The 21449-nt window shown below is 43.4% G+C and overlaps 1 protein-coding gene across 1 annotated transcript in view; it reads right to left on the bottom strand.

Annotated features, from left to right (window-relative positions):
- The window catches only part of PIBF1 (progesterone immunomodulatory binding factor 1), a 100578-nt gene that overhangs the window by 24657 nt on the left and 54472 nt on the right, over nucleotides 1-21449 (bottom strand). Inside the window, exons 11-13 of the mRNA XM_070942831.1 lie at nucleotides 19544-19709; nucleotides 16418-16568; nucleotides 7774-7864 (exon numbers count right to left, since the gene is read on the bottom strand). Coding sequence (XP_070798932.1) covers nucleotides 7774-7864; nucleotides 16418-16568; nucleotides 19544-19709 — 408 coding nt within the window. The remainder of the gene's footprint in view (nucleotides 1-7773; nucleotides 7865-16417; nucleotides 16569-19543; nucleotides 19710-21449) is intronic.

The raw sequence follows: 21449 nt of genomic DNA, 5'->3' as shown, positions 1-21449 counted from the left end.
CTTCCTCCCTCCCTCCTCCTTTGTAACTTCCTCCCTTCCTTCTTCTTCCCTCCCTCCCTCCCTTTTAACTTCCTCCCTCCCTACTCCTTTTTAATTTCCTTCCTTCCTTCCTTCCTTCCTTCCTTCCTTCCTTCCTTCCTTCCTTCCTTCCTTCCTTCCTTCTTCCTCCCTCCCTCTCTCCCTCCCCAATACAAATTTACAATGTATTACATTTCTCAACAGACCAATTGCAGGCAGAGAACAAAGCCGGTGGGCACATTTAAGTTCTGAGAACATCAAAAATAACTGACAGCCTTGCTCACTGATATGGGCTTGCCATGGCTATAACAAAGTTCCCACATTCCAGATGTCATCTGTCTAAAGGCTGGACTTAATTTTAAGATTTCTGAGAAAATGCCTAGTAGGACCTATGCAGAGGTTGAATTATATGTGGTAGCGCAGTGGTTAAAATGCAGTATTGCATTATTTAGTTTTGCAGGCTAACTCTGCTCACATTGCCAGGAGTTTGATTCCCTCCATCCTGACCGGCTCAAGGTTGACTCAGCCTTCCATCCTTCCGAGGTCGGTAAAATGAGGACCCAGATTGTTGGGGCTAATATGCTGACTCTATAAACTGCTTAGAGAGAGCTGCAAAGCACTGTGAAGCGGTATGTAATTCTAAGTGCTATTGCTATATCATTTTCTAACACTACAGTTTGAAGCCCAAAGCCAAAAGATGGCGTTTTAACTGGATTAGACGAATATTCCCATCATTCTCACACTGTAATTAAACTGCCAAGTTTCTAGTAGCAACTGCCTCCAGAAGCTGCATTTGAGATAGCTATCGGGATGCATTCAAGCACCATAAAATTACGTTTAAGTAGGCATTACAGAAAGGAAAAAAACATCTTTCTTTCCCTTATCTAAGTTCAATACGTTGTAACATCACTGGAGGAAATCTATGAAGCAATTTAATTTTTTTTTGTAAAACAAAAACAAAAACAAAAAACCCACCTTAAAGCAAAACCTTCAATGACGCAACCTTCACTCAGGGAGGTGAGGGCTTTAAGGAAGGAAATGATAAGGGAGTATCCAAAACCAGGTAACTGTGGTAAGAAAGTACAATCTTTTTGATTTTATCAGGCTTGGAGCCTGGACTTCAGGACACAGGTGGATTTTGATGTGAGATGGCCTTCCCTTCCCTTCCCTTCCCTTCCCTTCCCTTCCCTTCCCTTCCCTTCCCTCCCCTTTCTCTTCTCTTCTCTTCTCTTCTCTTCTCTTCTCTTCTCTTCTCTTCTCTTCTCTTCTCTTCTCTTCTCTTCTCTTCCCTTCCCTTCCCTTCCCTTCCCTTCCCTTCCCTTCCCTTCCCTTCTCAGAGGAAAACTCTTTGCAAGCTCCAGAGGAAAAGATCTCCTAGTAAAAGCATCTTCCCCTTCCTGCAAACTGGAACCCAGCCTGAGCTGGGAAAATCCCTCTGGGAAGAAGATGGAAAGGAGAAGTGGGGGGGGGGTGTCAGCCCAGGAGAGCCTGGATGGGGGCTTGACTCCCCCACAAATTAAAAAAAAAAGACCCTTGACAAATCTGGGACCCGTTTTACATTTTTATTTTATAAAATGGCTGGTCCTTGTAAAACAGGATTCCCAATCTTGGCGACTTTAAGACTCATGAACTTCAACCCCCAAAGTTCCCCACCTGGGGAATTCTGGAAATCAAAGTCCACTTGTCTTAAAATTGCCATGGTTGGGGAAAACCCAGGTCTAGAAGTCAAGCTCCGTTTTCATTTTCACGAATGTCTTCATTAACGCCAATAAAAAAAGGAAAACCTGTAACCACCCAAAATAATTTATTATCCAATAAATGCTGTTTTTAAAAGTAATTGACTTATGAAGCTGTCTTTCTAACAGGATTGTATAATCACAGCTCTGTCTTAGATGGTGTCCGTTTGAATTTATTCAGTGTGAAGCTCACCAAAGCCCTCCACAAAAGATAACCCAAAGGGATACTGAGAAAAAACAGTGCAGGTTTTCCAACATTTTTCCTGCGCTGATTCAGACACTGTAAAATCCTTTTTAAGTGCAAGCGGATAAGAAGAGGGCGGAGTTTTTTCCCCTTTAAAAAAAAAATTCTTTAGCTGAAAGTTACACACAAAACAACCAAAACGCACAGCCAAAAAAATCCCTGCTGTTTTCAGACCGAATTTCATGAAATGAACTCATTATATGCTCCGCTTCAGTCAAGCAGGGGTAAAATGGTTTTCTGTTTCCAATACGTCGCCTGGAATGGGTACAAGACTGGAGTATGTACAGGAAAGGGAGCATTTATGCCACTTTGGGATCTGTTTACTTATCCTTGGAGCAAGAAAGGCTCAATACATGTAAGCCACAGGTTTGCACTGCAGCACATCCTAAAAATGAAATGTTCTGTGTCAAACATGAAAGGAAAAAAAATAGACAAATAACCGTAGACAAACAAGAGGGGAAGTTTGTTACTGGTTTTAGTTTCCCTGGACAAGCAGAGCTTTCAACAGTTTGAAAAATATGATTTGTTAGACAGGGACAGATAGGGTTTTATTATTCAGCGCTAGCACGAATCTAGTAAAGAGACAGAGAAAGAGAAAGAGAGAAAAGTCAGACAAAACCAGCCAAATAAATCAGCTTGCCATATGTCAGATTTATTTCCCATCAAACTTAATTAATTAGGATGACAGGATTGCTTATACTTGGGGAATTAAAAGCAAAGATGTCTTTCTTTCTTTCTTTCTTTCTTTTTTTTCAAAGTTAATCCTAAATTAGGTCTAACTGGAATCCTACTTGATAAGATAATGCAAGGGAGGTTCAGTCTTGCTGGGTGGGAGGTGGGAGAAAAAGCTATTGGGAGGAGAGCATGTCTTACAGCTAAAAGCAACAATTACAAACCAGTTATCGAATTCACCGCAGGACAGGAGAGGGTACGTTTTCAAATGGAAAACTTGGGGGAATCTGGATTGTGAGATAACGCCTCCATGTCCCTCTGAGTTGATGAGAAATATTTTGTTAGCTTGCTAGTTAGTCTCCAGAGCAGAGATCTTTTTTTTTTATGAAGAATAGTGTGAACACCCTAAAAGAAAGCTCGGTTGTAACTGTGCTTCTGGCATTGTGGCCAAGTCCTGGATGTGGTCCTGAACACTCACAGGGAAAGTGGCATATACCATTGATGGGAAGGAGACTAAAGTCTTCAGTCCTATTAAATAGTGTTGTATAGAAGCATGGGTTGACCCAAGCTATAATAGGCAGGGAAAGTCTAAAATTAAGACACTGAACAGGCAGGGATAGCCAGAAGATAGGCTCAAGATCCAGATGGATCTCAAAAGATTTGAACACTGGGCTCTATCTAACAAAATGAATGAGAAAAATAAAGTTTTACACTTGGGCAAGAAAAACTAAACGTACAGGTACAGATTAGGTGAAAGTTGGCTCAATCGCAATAACTGTGAGAGGGATCTTGGAGTCTTAGTGAACAATCACTTAAATATGAGACAGAATTGTGTGGCAGCCACCAAAAAAGCCAATGAAATTCTAGGCTGCATTAACAGAAGGATAGAATCAAGATTGTGTGAAGTGTTAATACCGCTTTATACAGCTTTAGTAAGACCACACTTAGAATACTCCATCCAATTTTAGTCACCATATTATAACAAGATGTTGAGACTGAAAAAAGCGCAGAAAAGAGCAACAAAGATGAATAAGGGGCTGGAGGGTAAAACATAAGAAGTATGTTTGCAGGAATTGGGCGTGTCTAGTTTAATGAAAAGAAGGACTAGGGTGACATGAGAGCAGTGTTCCAATATTTGAGGGGCTGGCACAAAGAAGAGGGAGTCAACCTATTTTCCAAAGCACCTGAAGGCAAAACAAGAAGCAATGGGTGGAAACTAATCAAGGAGAGAAGCAACCTAGAACCAAGGAGAAATTTCCTAACAGTGAGAACAATTAACCAGTGGAAGAGCTTGCCTTCAGAAGTTGTAGGTGCTCCATCACTGGAGGCTTTTAAGAAGAGACTGGACAGCCACTTGTCTGAAATGGTATAGGGTCTCCTGCCTTGATCAGGGGGTTGGACTCAAAGACCTCCAAGGTCCCTTTCCGTTATTCTGTCTCTGGGCCTATCTGGTTACGTTAATGGCGTATGCAAGATGATAACTTGGACTACAGGAGTCAGTGGTAAAAGATGTGATTTAAACAATGAAATGGAAGAAAGACAGGTCCATCGTACTGTACGTCCGTAAAATAACAGGAAGGTGGAACACAAAGCACATCTGAATGAGGGTGGATTGATCTTCTGTGGCATAGCCGATAAATACATGCAGGGAAATGAATGTTTAGGTTGAATGGTGAATTAAAAAAAAAATGTATGCCAGAAAGTATAAACTGGGTGGTGATAAGGTATTTATTTTTTTTTTTTAAGAATCAACTGGGCTGTTTGGAGACCCACAAATAAACCAGGTTGATGAGTGGTAGTGTGTACTTAGAAGAACGTCTGTTTGTTTTCAATCTTTGGTTGATGCATATGTCTTTTTATGCAGATATGTTGCAAGTGAAAAAGTGAGACAGATTGGACTGTTTATGATGAAAGGCTGAGATAATTTGTGAAAGACCGAGGACGAGGAGAGGATGTGAGTGCGAGACAGACAACCATTCGTTAGCGTTAAGCCCCATCTATCGTGCCCTATTATTTATAATGCACCTGGTGAATTATTAGTTTTCATGAAGGTTTTAAACTAAGGTACCCATTTTTGCAATCAATATTTTCTTACATTAACCAGTCATGGCAGTAACATTTGAAAAAAAAACAAAACAAAACAAAAACAAAACCCTGCAAACTGACGTTTAACCCGTATAGTTGAAACGTCAAGAATTCCAGATGAGGAATTGGGAATGGGAACTGAGAATTTGGGATGAAAAATAGTTTGTGAAGTGTTGCAGGATGGCTTCGCCTGGCTTTATGCTGCAGTGGAAGACTCCCACTAGCCAGGGTAGCTGTGGGAAGCATGCAAAATTACCACGGATGGCTCTGAATTCTCACCAATGCAAAGAGATCTCGGAAAGAGAAAGAGAGTTTAGGAACCATCGTACCAAAGGACCTACCATACTTTTCGGAGTATAAGACACACTTCCTACCCCCCCCCCTCCCCCAGAAGAGGGTGGAAAGGTTGGTGAGTCTTATATACCAAATACAGCCATTTTTGGCCTCCTGAAACCCTACCTCGCACATCCCGTTTTTGCCAAACCCTGCGGAGGGTTTGGGAGGCCTGCAGAGTGCTCCTGGGGGCTGGGGAGGGCAAAAAAGTGACATGTGGGGGAGTTTGGGAGGCCAAAAACGGGCCCGTTTTTGCCCTCCCCAGCCCCCAGGAGCACTCTGCAGGCCTCCCAAACCCACCGCAGGCCCCGTTTTTGCAAAAAATGGGACACGCAGGGGGTTTGGGAGGCCAGCAGAGTGCTTCTGGGGCCCGGGGAGGGCAACCCCCCCCTTTTTTTCTTGTTTATCTATTCGAAAGCTTTGTGCGTCTTATACTCCGGTGCATCTTATAGTCGGAAAAATACGGTATATCTGATTCAAAAATACAGTCCGCCTGAAACTCTTTTTGTGGAGTAGGAACTTTTGAAGAAGGACGCTTCATATGGGGGAAGCAGGCGCTTCCTCAGGGCCTCTAAAATCACTGCCGCATTTTGCACAGACTTTTGCAAGTTGTAGCAAAGCCAGGAGGCGAGGAAATGCGTTAAATATCTCACCGATCCTGCTCCAAATTGTAAGAGATCAGCAGAGTTTTGTGCACGTGTATTTATCCAATTCAGCTTTAGGTTCCCAGGATTCTTCCCAAAAGGCAGCAGGGTTACCTTTCACTGCCAACAACTTTATACAAACGAATTGTTGTAGAATTTCGTAGACTAGACAATCCAGTGCCCAGATCTTCCTAAGCAATTAGCAGAAGTCAGCATGGCTAAGTATTAGTCAGACTAAGCTTATCTCCTCCGTTGATCAGCCACCTTCCTTAATAGATCGTTAATGCTGCAGACAAACTACATTATGTCTTCAGCAAAGCATTTGACAAAGTGCCCTATGAGATGCTTATTAGCAAGCCAATTAAGTGTGGGTTGGAGGCATGCAAGCGTGCACACACACAACTGGCTTAAAAACTGTGCTCATCCAGGGCTCCTCATGAAACCAGAGAGGGACATCAAGGCGGCCACAAAACTCACTTATGGCCTACTCGCTTTTCCATATATATATATATTTTAAAATCAATATCTTGGATGAAGAGGTGGAAAGAAGAATTATGAGATTTAAGAAGACACCAAGTCTAGATAAGACAGCTAATGCCTCAGAAGACAGAAGGAAAAAACAAACAAGCCCCAAATGAGGTAAGAGAAACGGGTTGAAATTAACAGAATAATATTTAACTTCTGTGTTAAATTGTCTGCAGCCTTCCTTTGGCTCTCAATCTAACAATCACATCTTTAATTTTGATTGAGCAGGGAGATGGCTTTGGGACTGATGAATTATTGAGGTAGGTGTGGCAGAATATGGAACACAACTTCAGGTGTGGATGGACAACATGTTACCTGCGCTACTGCTGAACTACCATCTGGAAATGTAGGTTTTTTTCCACACTGGGTTCATTTTCCATTGCTGGAGACAAGACCACAAAGGGGGTGGGGTGGGGGGGAAGAATGTTGCTAGTATAGAAACTCAAATCGGACATACTTTCCACCAAATACACCATAAATACAATATTTATAGTAGTGGCCAAAATTGTGGAAAAGTTTGGGAAAAGTGTTATTTTCTACAACCAGTTAATAACACCATATTTTTTGGAGTAGTACCATAAAATTATATATCAATGGAAAGATAATTTAATCAAGAATGTAATGCAATAACTTTTATGAAGGATTTGCTATTAGAATAGCAGTTACAGTATAAAGAAGAAAAGTGAAACAGAAAGAAAAAACGAGATATACAAAAATGATCACCCCTGTCAGTTAATCCTTAGTTGGGTAACCTTTAGCATGAATGACGGCCTTACAATGTCTTCCCATGGAGTGAACTAAGGCTTTTAGTTCTGCAGCTGTTATAATGTGAAACCAAGATTGAATGATTGCTTCTATTAACTGGGTTTTATTGCTGGGTCACTTCTGACTAACAAGTTTCTTTAGTCGGCTCCATCAATTTTCAATTGAGTTAAGGTCTGGGCTATTCCCAGGCCATTCTAGCAGTCGAATGTGATTATTTTGAAACTCTAAAAAAAAGTGGTGTTATTAGCTGTCAAACCTCAAAAATACACTTTTCCCAAAAGGTTTCCACAATTTTGGCCACTACTGTATGTTTCAGTATTTCTGACAGCCTAAAAATCTCGAAGAATAAAAGGAGCAATAAATATTTCTGGCTTTTGCTGAAAATGGTCTCATATGGATGGCACTGCGTGATATTCTCTCTCTCTTAATTTCTCTTATGTACCTACTCTGTCCTTTTGTTTTTTCCAACCTCCTTATGCCAAAGCCACAACTCGCTAAGCCAGGATGACTTTGAAAGACAAAATGTAAATCTGTAACTTTGGTTTCTTGCCTTGTTGAAATTTTAATTCGCAGGACGCAGATATTGAGTTCATCTGTTTTAAGTGTCAAGATAACTTGACTTTGGATGGTCAGGATGCACCTTGATTTCAAAGAAATGGGCATACTTTCTCTCCCTTGTTAAAGCTCCTCAAATTCCCTTGGTTTTTTTTGGAGGGGGGGGGACTGGCATGGAAGCTGACATCACCTTTACCTTTGCTTCAACCGTCTTTTGGCTGTTGTAGGGACATTGGCACCGTATCCATAGGAAAACAGAACTCTTTCTGCCTCATCCTCATTCTCAACTAGAAAAATACAAAACAGGCCATCAGAAAACCACTTTTAAGAAGAGGAACCCCAGCGTCTCTGGATAACGTGACAGGGCTGTGTAGATCAAAGATTAAGATTAGTGGAACTGATGATCAATTTGCTTGATTTTATTTATTTTTTACACGAGGCTCTATAAACAGTGGCTAAAAAGTGCAGTTGAAGAAGATCAGGAGGTCAACACAGTAAAAGGAAGTTTGCAAAAGGAGGAAGAACAAATACAATGTTGAATCAAGCTTTACCATTGGCGGCCTATTAATTTACAATCAATGGGAAGTCACGGCAGTATGACTGATGGTTCTCTCTTTATCTCTTAATTATTTCCTTGAGGCATTTTTATAAGCCATCCATCATCCATCCTTCATGGCTTGGAATAAGCGAGAAAAGGCATAAAATCTAAGTTCCTCCTTGCCCATTTGCTTTTGTACTGACTTCCCTTGGCCTGGTTCATCTCCCTTAGGAATCCTTCAAACTGCAATTCCGACTTTGCTTTGGTGCAAACAACGGACACACTGAACAGTCACACAAGGACTTCCATGCCAGTGAAAAGAAAAAAAAATGTTGTGCCTCTTCCTCTTCCCTTATTGACTTAGAAACCCACACACGCACCCATGGAGACAGACATATACACACACACTCCTAACCACAAACGTATTATGTGACCCAGAGGGCTAGAGCAGGCTGGGAAAGGATCTACTTCTTGGTTTAAGTGCCATGCAGGTGTCATTTACTTCTTCTTTGGCAGCAGCCTCTTTCTTTGAAATAACTTCCTGAAGAGAGGAGTCGGCAACTAGCAGAAGTGTGTTCTTCAAAGGCAGTGAGCGTGAGAGAAATCTGGCTTTCCCCCAATATATTTACTTATTAAATTAAATTTATTGATGGCCCATCTTACCACAGGGTAACTCTGAGTGGCTATGTAAGAACAAGAACAGAATAACAGAGTTGGAAAGGACCTTGGAGGTCTTCTAATCCAGGGGTGGGCAAATGTGGCTCTTTTACAACCTGTGGACTTCAACTCCCAGAATTCCTGAGACAGCAGCTGGCTCAGGAATTCTGGGAGTTGAAGTCCACAGGTTGTAACAACCGTATGAGGGTTGAACATCATAGGCTTCTTCATCTATTTTTGTCATGCAGGGCTGTCACTGCCCTTACATTGCTTCTGGCCTCTTTTGGCCAAAGCTGCTTTGCTTTCCAGACAAAATAAGGGCTTCCTCCCACTCCCACAACTGGAGAGACTTGCTTCCCTTTGAAAAGTTGTGTGAGTGTGAGTGTGTCTCTGTGTGCATGTGTGAGAGAGAGAGAGGAGAGAAAGAGAAAGAGAAAGAAAGAGAAAGAGAGAAAGGAATATAGAAAGAGAAAGAGAGAGAAAAACAAAGAAAGAAATGCAAGTTGCTTCCCTTTGAAAAGTTGTGTGAGTGTGTCTCTGTGTGCATGTGTGTGTGAGAGAGGAGAGAAAGAGAAAGAGAAAGAGAAAGAAAGAGAAAGAGAGAAAGGAATATAGAAAGAGAAAGAGAGAGAGAGAGAAAAACAGTGAGAGAAAAAAGTGAGAGAAAGAAAAACAAAGAAAGAGATGTAAGTTGCTTCCCTTTGAAAAGTTGTGTGAGTGTGAGTGTGTCTGTGAGAGAGAGAGAGAGAGAGAGAGAGGAGAGAAAGAAAGAGAAAGAGAGAAAGGAATATAGAAAGAGAAAGAAAGAGAAAAAGAGAGAGGGAGAAAAAAAAGAGTGTGAGAGAGAGAAAGAAAAACAAAGAGAGAAAGAGATGTAAGTTGCTTCCCTTTGAAAAGTTGTGTGTATGAGTGTTTGTGTGTGTCTGTGTGAGAGAGAGAAAGGGAGAGAGAGAGAGAGAGAGAGGGGAGGGAGGGAGGTGTTAGAAAAGAGCAACCCAGCACCATTTTGCCCTGGGAGTGCGTGTTCTTATTCTTCCTGGCAGCCTGTGCAAAAGCATAATTATACACAGTAAAAAGGATAATCATCACAAGTACAAAATGTACAGGACAAAATATCTTTTTGGCAGCCGTCCCTTTGATTTGAAAGCGTGCATTGAAAGATGGGACCCGGGTAGAAGAAGAGCAGAAATACACAGCTGATTCTGATAAGCTTCCTGATAAATTAAAAAAAAAAAAAAAAAAGCCAACGGCGTGAATATTGAACCCATTTACATTATTTATGAATATTTTGAAACTCAAAGGTTGGTTTTCCTCACACCCTCAGACCCAGGACTCCAACGTGGGCTCTAAGAATACGAGAAGAAATGGCTGTCTCGGCGGAGAGCGTCGGAAGGAAATAGAGATGTTGCGGCAATTAAGGAATCTCTTGGAACTGGACCGCATTCAAACAATTGCCCAAGGAGATTAATTAGTTGCCCCATTTTATAAACGAGGGCGGAGGCTGATGAAGTGATTTTTCCCCGAAGCCAGACAGTGAAGTCATAGCTTTGTCAGAAGCTTAGTTTAGCCATTCTAGGTCCATCTACTTTGCTTCAGTCCATCCAACCTTTCCGGCTCTGCGAAGCTGCAGCGGCCGCAGTGAAGAGAGGGGAGAGGGGATGACTTCACGCGTGCGCCCACCGCTTACACCAGGGGTCCTCAAAGTACGGCCAGAGGGCTAGATACGGCCAGCCGAAGCCATTAATCCAGCCCACGCAGGACCACGAGGCTGCTCTGCCCACATCGCCCCACCTACCCGCCAGCCTCCACCTACCTTCTGGAGGCTGAGGAGGCCAAAAACAGGATGCCCGGAGGCCCCAAAAGGCCAAAAAAGGGCCCATTTTTGCCTTCTCCAGCCTCCAGAGAGGGAGGGAGGGACACACACACACACACACACACACACACACAAACAGAAGTCCCTCACCACCCCCAAGGCAGCCACATCCCTTCCGTAACCTGCTTTCCACCCCCAGGAGCATAACACATTAAAGTGTTTAGGCCTGGCCTAAATTTCCCCCTCTTTTATAAAAGATTTTTAAAATTTTAAATATCTTTTAGTATTTATATATTCAATTTTAAATTGGTTTTAAAAGTTTGGGGTTTTAAATTTGTCGGGGCCAAAATTATTTAATTTGATTTTATTCTATTTTTAAATTTTGTATTGTATGTGTTTTTATTGTTTGGCTGTGCACCGCCCTGAGTCCTTCGGGAGTAGGGCGGTATAGAAATCTAATAAAATGAAATGAAAAATGAAATGAAAAAGTTTAATTTGTGTGTATTGTTTAATGGACTGCTAAATTGGCCACGTCCACCCAGTCACATGACCACTTAGCCACACCCACCCAATCACATGACCACCTAGCTACGCCCCCCCAGCAGATCCGCCCTCCCCAACAGTCTGAGCGACCGTGAATTGGCCCCGTTTAAAAAGTTTGAGGACCCCTAGTTTACACAAATGAAGCTTCTCACCCGCGCTAGCCCACCGTCTGCCTGGCCCGGTTCTCAACAGGACTGGCGGGTTGGGGAGCCCCCGCTCTAGTCATCAAGATACCTACATCTTCAGAGGGTTTGCTGGGACAGAAATAAAACTTCATTGCTGGTTTGAAACCCAAGCAATGCTTCTGTCTGGAAAGGGTCAACCCCAAGCTCAAGACCGGCTTTGCCAATAAGAGGTCCCAAGCTCAGTTCCAGGGATCTCTACTTGAAGCCCCCCAAGAACTGGTGCTGTCTGTCGGAAGGCCCAAGATAGGGACAGTAACAGCAACAGAGTTGGAAGGAGCCTTGGAGGTCATCTTCTAGTCCAACCCCCTGATCTCGCAGGAGACCTATACTAATTCTGATAGATGGCTGTCCGGTCTCTTCTTAAAAGCTTCCAGTGTTGGGGCACCCACAATTATCCACTGGATACAGGTAACCCCAGGGTTACAAGCATTATGCGAATGTTCGAAGTTATGCAATCAGCGCCCCTAGTATTTCAGAACAAGGCCCCAAACTATGAATCTTGCAGCGCCATGGCAGTTGTTTGCTCTTACGAACAACCGGAGAGGCTCGGCAACATTTGTCCTACACGTTACCGGCTGAAATGGAGCTTCTGAGGGGCAGATCCACCCTCAGAAGCCCTGTTTGGCCATCCAGAAGCCTCACCTGGCACCTTGCTGGCTGAAATGGCACTTTTGAGGGGTGGATCCGCCCCCTCAGAAGCTCCAAGAGCAGGGGGTTGGACTAAATGACCTCCAAGTCCCCTACAAGGCCCGTTCCAACTATGTTGCTGTTATTGTCCCTGTCTTGGGCCCCCGTTCGGCTGTTCAGAGGCCTCGCCTGGCACCTTGGTGGCTGAAATGGAACTTCTGAGGAGCGGATCCGGCCCCTGGAGGCTCTATTTCGGCCTGCAACAGGCCGGGGGAAGGCTTGTGGAGGCCCGAACGCATGATGCTGGAGAGGAGACTGCTTGCTAGATCTTCACAACATAACTAACCCTGCGCTGCAGATTGGGGAGGGGAAGCAATTGTGGGGAGCATGAGGTATTTCAGTGGGTCGGGGAGGCCTCGGGTGGTCTTAGGCAGGTGGCCTGTTCCATCAGTAGCCCCCCCCCATGGCCTCTCCTCCCCCCCCCCAAATACCTCATGTGCACTTAATGAGCCTCGCATTTGATTAGCAAATGGGTGGGTGAAAGGGGGGAGTGATCCCTTTCAAGAAACGAGATTCACTCCTACGAATCCTCAGGTTACTAATGGAATGGGCAGGTTCCATTCCATTCGTAACTCGAGGACTACCTGCAATTGTTCTCATTGTCAGGAATTTTCTCCTTAGTTCTAATTTGCTAATCTCCTTGGTTAGTTTCACACTTGCCACACACTTTTGGGTTGGCCTTTTGTGGCTCAGAAGAGCTGGGACACACCTCCAGATTACCAAAGCTTCCCTCAAATCCTTTACACAGCCTCAATACAACTATCATAGTCAGGCCTAATCAGGGCAAGGTAGCGTGACAGGCACTCAAGTTGATGCCAAGATCTCAGGGTGTTTAGGATCATGAATGCATAACCTGAAGCCTTAAACTTGCCCTTCTGACGTGGATTAAAACTTGTGCAGCCAAAGTTTTATGTTTCTTACTTGCCTTGATTCATTTTATCGTTATTATCCCTTTTATCAATGACCCCAAAGTCTATGGAGATTCTCAGTCATCCAGGTCATGGTTGTCCCAAAGGTGCTTTTTCAAAAGGACTTTCTGGTTTTTCTTTGAAGACGTTTCGCTTCTCATCCAAGAAGCTTCTTCAGCTTCCATTTCATTCCCCTTCATCCAAGTCAGAGCTGAAGAAGCTTCTTGGATGAGGAGCGAAGCGTCTTCAAAGAAAAACCAGAAAGTCCAGCTGCGTCTTGAAAAAGCACCTTTGGGAATGATCCCAAAGGAAATACAGGTAGTCCCCAACTTACAACAGTTCGTTCAGTATTTAGTACTGAAAAATGTGACCTACAACCATTTTTCACAGTTATGGTTTGTGCAGCATCTTCAAGGGTTACGCAATCAAAATTCAGATGCTTGGCAACCAGTTCATACTTAATGACCGTTGTTGGGTCCCAAGGTCACCTGATTCCCCTTTGATGATCTTCTTTTACCCCTTTTACGACCAGCAAAGTCATTGGCGAAGCCAGATTCGCTTAATCACCGGGTTAATAACTTATCAACCGCAGCGATTGGCTTAGTGGCAAGAAAGGTCGTAAAATGGGGTAAAACTCACTTAACAAACGAAACTCGCTGATTAACGGAAATTTGGGGTTCGATTGTGGCCGTAAGCCGAGCTCCACCTGTCCAGCAATTTCGAAAAAAAGTTTTCCAAAAAGCCAGTCCCGTGCCCCAAAATTAAATGCTTGAGAATGTCAGAGAGCCTCTCAAAAGCAAGAAAATTGACACGTGTATCGGTGTTAGGGTTATCTCTTTGTTTACCAGCCAGGGAGCAGATGAGCTTTCCCATTAGCTGCCTGCAGAAAAGAGAAAAATAAAAAGAATGGCAAGTATGCGATCTGAATTTTTACATTCCGTGAATACCCTTTCCGTGATGTTATTTATTGGTAAGTGAATAATCCCTACGGAGGATCAGGAAGGATACCCCATGCGGCTGCTAAAAGCTAATCCGAAACAGACCTTTGGTATCAATCAAACCGAACCAGGTAAGACATTGCTTGCAGTCACCTCTTTCAGGGCACAACAAAAAGCAGGACAGGTGAGTGAGAGAATCACTCGTTCTGCAGGCCCGAATGAGAAATCTGAGGAGCTTAGTAAAGTCTGTAGTGATTCTCAGTCATACAGGTCATGTTTTTTTTTAGCTATGCGATTTTAAACTTTTAGCTATGCAATTTGGGATGAACATCCTTCGAATAGTGTTGGAGTAGGAATGGATTTCCAGAAAAAGAAATCACAGACTACAGGAACCAGGAGCACCACTCAGGTGACTCTGAGGACACAGATAAATTTCCAAGTGGCCTCAACGTCCCTCCAAAAGGATGCAAATGACCAGCTGTCTGCAAGGAGTATATATCCTTCCATTCCCCACCATCCAGTCAGAGCTGAAGAAGCTTCTTGGATGAGAAGCGAAACGGCTTCAAAGAAAAACAAGAAAGTCCAGTTGCCTCCTGAAAAAGCATCTTTGGAACAACCTTGACCTGGATGACTGAGAATCTCTACAGACTTTTAGCTATACAATTTGGAATTAACACCCTTTGAATGGTGTGGAAGTAGGAATGGATTTCCAGAGGAGAAAAAAAAATATTGCAGTCTACAAGAACCAGGAGCACTACTCAGGTGACCTTGAGGACACAGATAAACCTCCAAGTGGCCTCAATGACCGTTTAAAAGGTTGCAAATGACCAGCTGTTTGCAAGGAATATACACTACAAGCTCTTGGATTTGTCATTGGACAAATAAAACCAGATTTGGGCTTGCCAACACCATCATTCTGAAGGACCCAGGTAGACATCTCTCATCTCCATATTCTTTGGGGTGTCTTTCTGACGTACCCATAACACTCTCCCCTTTCCCAGGATCTCCTCTGCCAAATCTTACTCATGAAAGATGACCAACATTCATATCAATGACCATACGCAAAAAGAAAGAAACCATATCACTTTATATCTAAACTTTGAAATAACTAAGAAGGATAATTTAATTTTAGGTTGGTAACAAAATATTCTGCAGACAAACAACCAAATTTGGAGAGTACCAAGGACTAAGTGAATGAAATGTTTACTTTTGTCTAATCTTAATGGCATCCATTCAAGGACACAGTGGCTCAGTGGCTAAGACGCTGAGCTTGTCGATCGAAAGGTCGGCAGTTCAGAGGTTCGAATCCCTAGTGCCGTGATATGGGGTGAGCTCCCGTTACTTAACCCAGCTTCTGCCAACCTAGCAGTTCGAAAGCACGTAAAAAATGCAAGTAGAAAAATAGGGACCACCTTTGGTGGGAAGGTAGCAGTGTTCCATGCCCCTTTGGCGTTAAGTCATGCTGGCCACAAGACCACAGAGACGTCTTTGGACAGCGCTGGCTCTTTGGCTTTGAAATGGAGATAAGCAGCACCTCCTAGAGTTGGGAACGACTAGCCCATATGTGCAGGGGGAACTTTTACCTTTACCTTAATGGTATCTATTATAACCTGATTTGAGTTCATGGAATTCATTCAAAAACATTCATCTGTCCGCCCATCCATCCATCCATCCACCCATCCATCCATCCATCCACCCATCCATCTCGACTTCTTGCTGCTATTTTAGAACAAATGGAGACTTTAAAATAAACGAATGGAATCTCCATGTTCTGATAAGTCGATGAACCAGACAACAGGCGAGAAACGAAGTTGGTGCCTAGACCCAAAGCAATGACTCCCCTACAAGATATATCTTTCCATCCTATTTATTCAGGGCTGTATGCACAGGAGAGGAATTCCATGCATAACACACGCAAATATGCACACACGTATCCCGGTTTAAGAAGCGCTGGTACTGCTCACAGCAACAGACAATTCTGTTGCTGATAGAGAAAATCCTTTAGTTAAAATTTACTGCCATCAGAGACACTTGTAGAATTCAGCACTACTTCTTCTTCTTTTTTTTTTTACTGCAACAACTTTCACAGTAAACTTTCCAAAAGATGTCACGGAGAGAGATAACAAATTGAAAAAGAGAGCAAGAGCTGACATGCCTGGGGAATCAGGATTTTTTTTTAAGAGAGAGAGAGAGAGAGAGAAAGAAAGAGAGAGATGTGTTAGAAAAGAGCAACCCATCACCATTTTGCCCTTGTAGTGAGAGAGGGAGGGAGGTAGAGAGAGAGAAATAGAGACAAAGAGAGAGAGAGGGAGGGAGGGGGGGAGGGAGAGGTAGGGAGAGAGAGAAAGAAAACATAATAATTTTAGGAGATATTCAAAAGGCGATAGATATTCAAGCTGCTAATTAAGATGCAATAAAATACATATTTATGCTAATTCATTTGTATACAGCTGCATGTTGAATGGGTACTCAACATTCCTGGATTTATAATGATACCAATCTCATTAACGGCCATTAGATTGTAAATATATTCCAAGACAGAATCATAAAGGATAATTTGGAAGGACTTACGTTCGGCCGTTTGCATTATTATCTCATCGAGTTCTTTTTCGAGTTTTTCGTACGTGTCAAGCCTTGCTTGGTACTCAGAATTCTGTGCCTGAAGTTCCGAGATTTTTTTCTCACTCAGTCCTTGAAGACTGTAGAATTCTTTCGTTAATACCTAAGAATTTTTATTTATTTATTTTTTTTAAAAAAAGGAAGTTAGTTAAGAGAGCAATAAATCATTGAGGAAATAAAGAAATGCACACTCAATTCAAATATTTGCAAGCTTAGGTCAAGTCCTTTTTAACTTTAAAGTTGGATTAAGTGTCTCGGGCTGTGTTAAAAAGCATGATTCGGTATAAATGCCAGCTCTCTGGGAAACAGAATAAAGTTGTACAAAGAGTCTCACTTTTTATTCCACCACTCCCTCCTCTCCGCAATTATTTTCTAAGGGGCTGCAAAAGTAAAATTTGCAAGAAATAGGAAAATGATTGTCCTTGGTATGGGTGCTGGGCCCAAATGAGCCATGCAAACGACTGTATCTGACAAAGATCTAGGTAGGCCAAGAGGCAAAAGATTTGATCCGGAAAGATTAAAGGCTTTGTAATTTGAATTAGCACCCGAGTGGAGAAATGGAGAGATGTAAACAAGCTTTCCGAGATGGAGGCCTGTTTAACCATGCCAGGCAAAAGTGAAATTTAATAAGGGATGAAATATACTGTTTGGTGTTCAAATGAAGTACGGGTAGTCCTTGATTTATGACCACAATTGAGGCCAAATGTCCCAAAGGTGCTTTTTTCAAGAGGCAACTGGGGTTTCTGGTTTTTCTTTGAAGATGTTTCACTTCTCATCCAAGAAGCTTCTTCAGCTCTTGGATGCTCTTCCCGACCATCTACTCAGAGCTGAAGAAGCTTCTTGGATGAGAAGCGAAACGTCTTCAAAGAAAAACCAGAAAGTCCAGTTGCCTCTTGAAAAAAAGCACCTTTGGGACAACCATGTCCTGGATGACTGAGAATCTCCATAGATAATTGAGCCCAAAATTTCTCTTAGTAAACTGCTACGTGAATCCCCCCCTCCTAATTTTACGAGCTTTCTTACCACTGTTGTTAAGCGAATCACTGCAGCGGTAAAGCTAGTAAGGCGGCCATTAAGTGAACCTGGCTCTCCCCCGTTGACTTCGCTTGTCGGACGGTCGCAGAATGTGATCATCACAGCCTTGGGACACTGCAACCGTCCATAAACAGCATCCAAATTTTTGTTCCGAATTTTTGTTCAAGTGACCACGGGGAATGCTGTGTAAGTGTGAAAAGCTTACTTAGATGTCACTTTTTTCCAGTGCTTGTTGTAGCTTTGAACGGTCACTAAATGAACTGCTGTAACTCAAGGACTACCTGAATCTATGGGGGATGGCGGCTCTTAAGAGCTGCCATCTGCCGCCATATGATTGTTTCTGAGTTCTGACGCAAGGAGGATTCAAACTTTTGCACTGGTCAGATTTACTTTGTAAAAAAATTCAGAAAGTATTCTGCTTCATTTTGTCTCGTGTAAAGGGTGTGTCCCTGTATGTTCACTTAGAACAGGGGTGTCAAACTGAAGGCCCGCAGGCTGGATGCGGCGCGCAATGTGGTAGAATCTGGCCTGCAAGGCCATCCTGGTAAATGTAAGGGGCTGGCCCACGTCGCTTTGGACCGGTCTACCTGTTGTGGCCTGTATGCGGCCTGTGCAGCTAGTAGCTGATTCAGACAGCGAGGAGGCTGGTGTGGTGCTGCGCCAGCAGCCTGTGCAGCTGGCACTCGAGTCGGACAATGAGGAGGCTGGAGAAGATGTGGTGCCAGAGGCGGGGATTCAGCCAGGGCCTTCAGAACCTCCAGAAGCTCCCTTAAGTGAAGAGGACGAAGAGGAGGAGCCTCTTCTCGATGCACGGGTGCACAGAGCTGCAGGAGTGGCTCCTTAGGAGGAGGTCTCCTCGAGAGTAAGACTTGGGGCTAATTGGCCACTCCCTTAGCCTATTTAAGGAGGAACGCCGACTGAAGCAATTTGCAGGGAACAACTTCGTTCACATACCTTCGTGTCTTGTCTTGTCTTGCTTATCTTATCAGCTTCCTGCAAATTGCTTCTGGGCATTCTGCCAACCATTGTAAGTTTTCAGTTATTATTCTTTGAATTCTTGGCAGCTGTTAATGCAGTTAATTAACAGCTGTTGTTGTAAAAAACTGGTTTATTTAGTAAACTAAGGTTTGAACGGACTTTGTGTGTGCTGCGTTCTTTGGGGTCTGTAGCTGGGGCAGAACACTATCCAGTGCAAAGAGGAAACATCGGGCCAGCAGTTTGGGGAGTGGCCTCAAGCTGGCCATGCCCACCCAGTTGGCCACACCCAACCAATCCACCATGCCCACTCCAGTCCCCCCAAGGTCAACCACAGCCCTGATGCGGCCCCCAATGAAATTGAGTTTGACACCCCTAACTTAGAAATTCAGTGAAATGCATGCAGCTGTGACTCCTTTGAGCTAAGCATAATTTTAAGAATCTCCATTAGATTTTTTTTTTCATCTATTACTAATACAAGTAATCTTGCACTTAGTTCATTTAGTGACCGTTCGATGCTACGGCAGCACTGAAAAAAGGGACTTATGACCATTTTTCACACTAACGACCATTGCAGCATCCCCGTGGCCATGTGATTTACATTCAGATGCTTGACAACTGGTTCATAGTTATGACGCTTGCAGCGTCCGGAGATCATGGGATCATATTTTGCAATCTACTGACAAGCCAGGTCCACAGGGAAGACAGATTCACTTAACAAACGTGACAAGATAAATCGTTAAAATGGGGCAAAACTCACTTAACTAATGTCTCACTTAGCAACATAAATTCTGGGCTCAATTGTGGTCATAAGTCGAGGACTACCTGTAATTGAAAATAAGACCCTGTCTTATATTGTTTTGAACCCTGAAATAAGCGCTTGGCCTTATCGCCATGAGCTCAAAAGCCTGATTGGGCTTATTATCAGGGGATGTCTTATTTTGGGGGAAACAGGGTAGGAAACTTCTCCCTACATGCCAGAAGAAAAAGCACAGCCTTGGTTCTGTCTACCGAATTGTTATTAAGTGACCCGGGTGAGAGTCCACCAAAAACCGCTTTCTTACATACTTCTAGTTTCCGCTGATACTTTTCACACTCCAGCTGACACTGGGAGAGGTTCCTGGAGGTCTCTTCCTGGATTAGCTGCACTCGTTCGCTCTCAAAAGATTTGAGTTTGCTCTGGTGGAGAAGTTCGGCCACTTTGTTTTCAGTGCTGAGCTGCAGCTGCCGGTATCTAAAGCCAAAGCAGAGCAAAAATGTGGCAACAGCAAAACCAAAACCAAAACGAGATTCTCAGTCATCCAGGTCATGGTTGTTCCCAAAGGTACTTTTTCAGGAAAAAGAAAATGTGCTTTTTCTTCAAAGAAAAAAAAAAAACACAAGATCCTGAAAAAGCGCCTTTTGGAACAACCATGAATTACAGATTACAAATTAACTGAGTTGGAAGGGACCTTGTAGGTCATCTAGTCCAACCCCCACCCCCCCCAAGCAGGAGACCCTATGCCATTTCTGACAAATGGCAGTCCAATCTCTTCTTGAAAGTCTCCGCGGATCCCGGATCTGCGCACCTTCCGTCGCGCGTTCAAGACGTTCTTATTTCATCAAGCTGGCCTGACCTAAGTTTTTTCCCCTTTTTAAATGGAAATTTTAAATTTGGTTTTAAATTATTGGGGTTTTAAAATTCAGCCAAATTATTTAATCTGTTTTATTCTATTTTAAATTTTGTATTTATATCTTTTATTCTATGGCTGTTCACCGCCCTGAGTCCTTCGGGAGTAGGGCGGTATACAAATTTAATAAAATGAAATGAAAATGAAAATGAAAGTGATGAAGCTCCCACGGCTTGGATGACTGAGAATCTCTACAGACTTTTAGCTATACAATTTGGGATGAACACCGCTGGAATGGTGTGGGAGTAACAATGGATTTCCAGAGAAGAAGAAAAAAATATTGCAGACAACAGGAACCAGGAGCACTACTCCCAGTGACCCTGAGGACATAGATAAACCTCCAAGTGCTTCAATGACCCTCTAAAACAGGGCAGTCAAACTTGCGGCCTGCGGGCCAGATGCGTCACACGCTGGCCACGCCCCCGCCCGGTTTAGCAAAGGGGAAAAAAAGGAGTAGGAACGGATTTCCAGAAAAAGAAATTGCAGACTACAAGAACCAGGAGCACCACTCAGGTGACCCTGAGGACACAGATAAACCTCCAAGTGCTTCAACGTCCCTCTAAAAGGATGCAAATGACCAGCTGTCTGCAAGGAATATAAATCCTTCCATTCCCCACCATCCGGTCCGAGCTGAAGAAGCTTCTTGGATCAGAAGCGAAATGTCTTCCAAGAAAAAGCAAGAAAAGTCCAGTTGCCTCTTGAAAAAGCACCTTTGGGACAAAACCAAAAGACCAAGCCATTTCTTCCCTGCCGTTATGCCATTTTTCAGCTGAGAGAGGCAAAATTCAACAGACCTGTTTATGCTTCGAAATACAGCTCTCAAGGAGCACGGTGGCTCGCATGGTTAGGATGCTGGGTTGGAGTTTAGCAAGCCCATGTTCGAGACCCAAGTGCTGTCGTGAGGCGGGGTTGAGCTCCCGTCCTTCACTCCAGCTGGGGACAAGAAAGGAGCCCCCAACTACACATCCCCTTCATGACCTGCTTTCCTTGTTACTTTCTGGGAGGGGGCATCATGGTATCCGAAGCAGAACATCCAGATTCAGTCACAATTTTGTTCCATACAGTATAAATCTTGTGAACTCTCAAGCTTCTTCTTTCCACTATGTATTGAAGATGGACAGTGATTAATATTTATATGTATTTATATGTTAGGGGGTAGATATATAGATATGTGTGGACGCAGTGGCTCAGTAGCTAAGACGCTGAGCTCGTCGATCAGAAAGGTTGGCAATTCGGCAATTCGAATCCCTAGCTCCGTGTAACGGAGTGAGCTCCCGTTACTTGTCCCAGCTTCTGCCAACCTA

Source organism: Pituophis catenifer, unplaced genomic scaffold, assembly GCF_029215685.1.
Source record: "Pituophis catenifer annectens isolate HBS135680 unplaced genomic scaffold, rPitCat1.0.hap2 SCAF_4, whole genome shotgun sequence".
Taxonomy (NCBI): domain Eukaryota; kingdom Metazoa; phylum Chordata; class Lepidosauria; order Squamata; family Colubridae; genus Pituophis; species Pituophis catenifer.
Note: the sequence above shows the minus strand (reverse complement) of the source record. Positions and strands in the feature narration are given on the sequence as shown.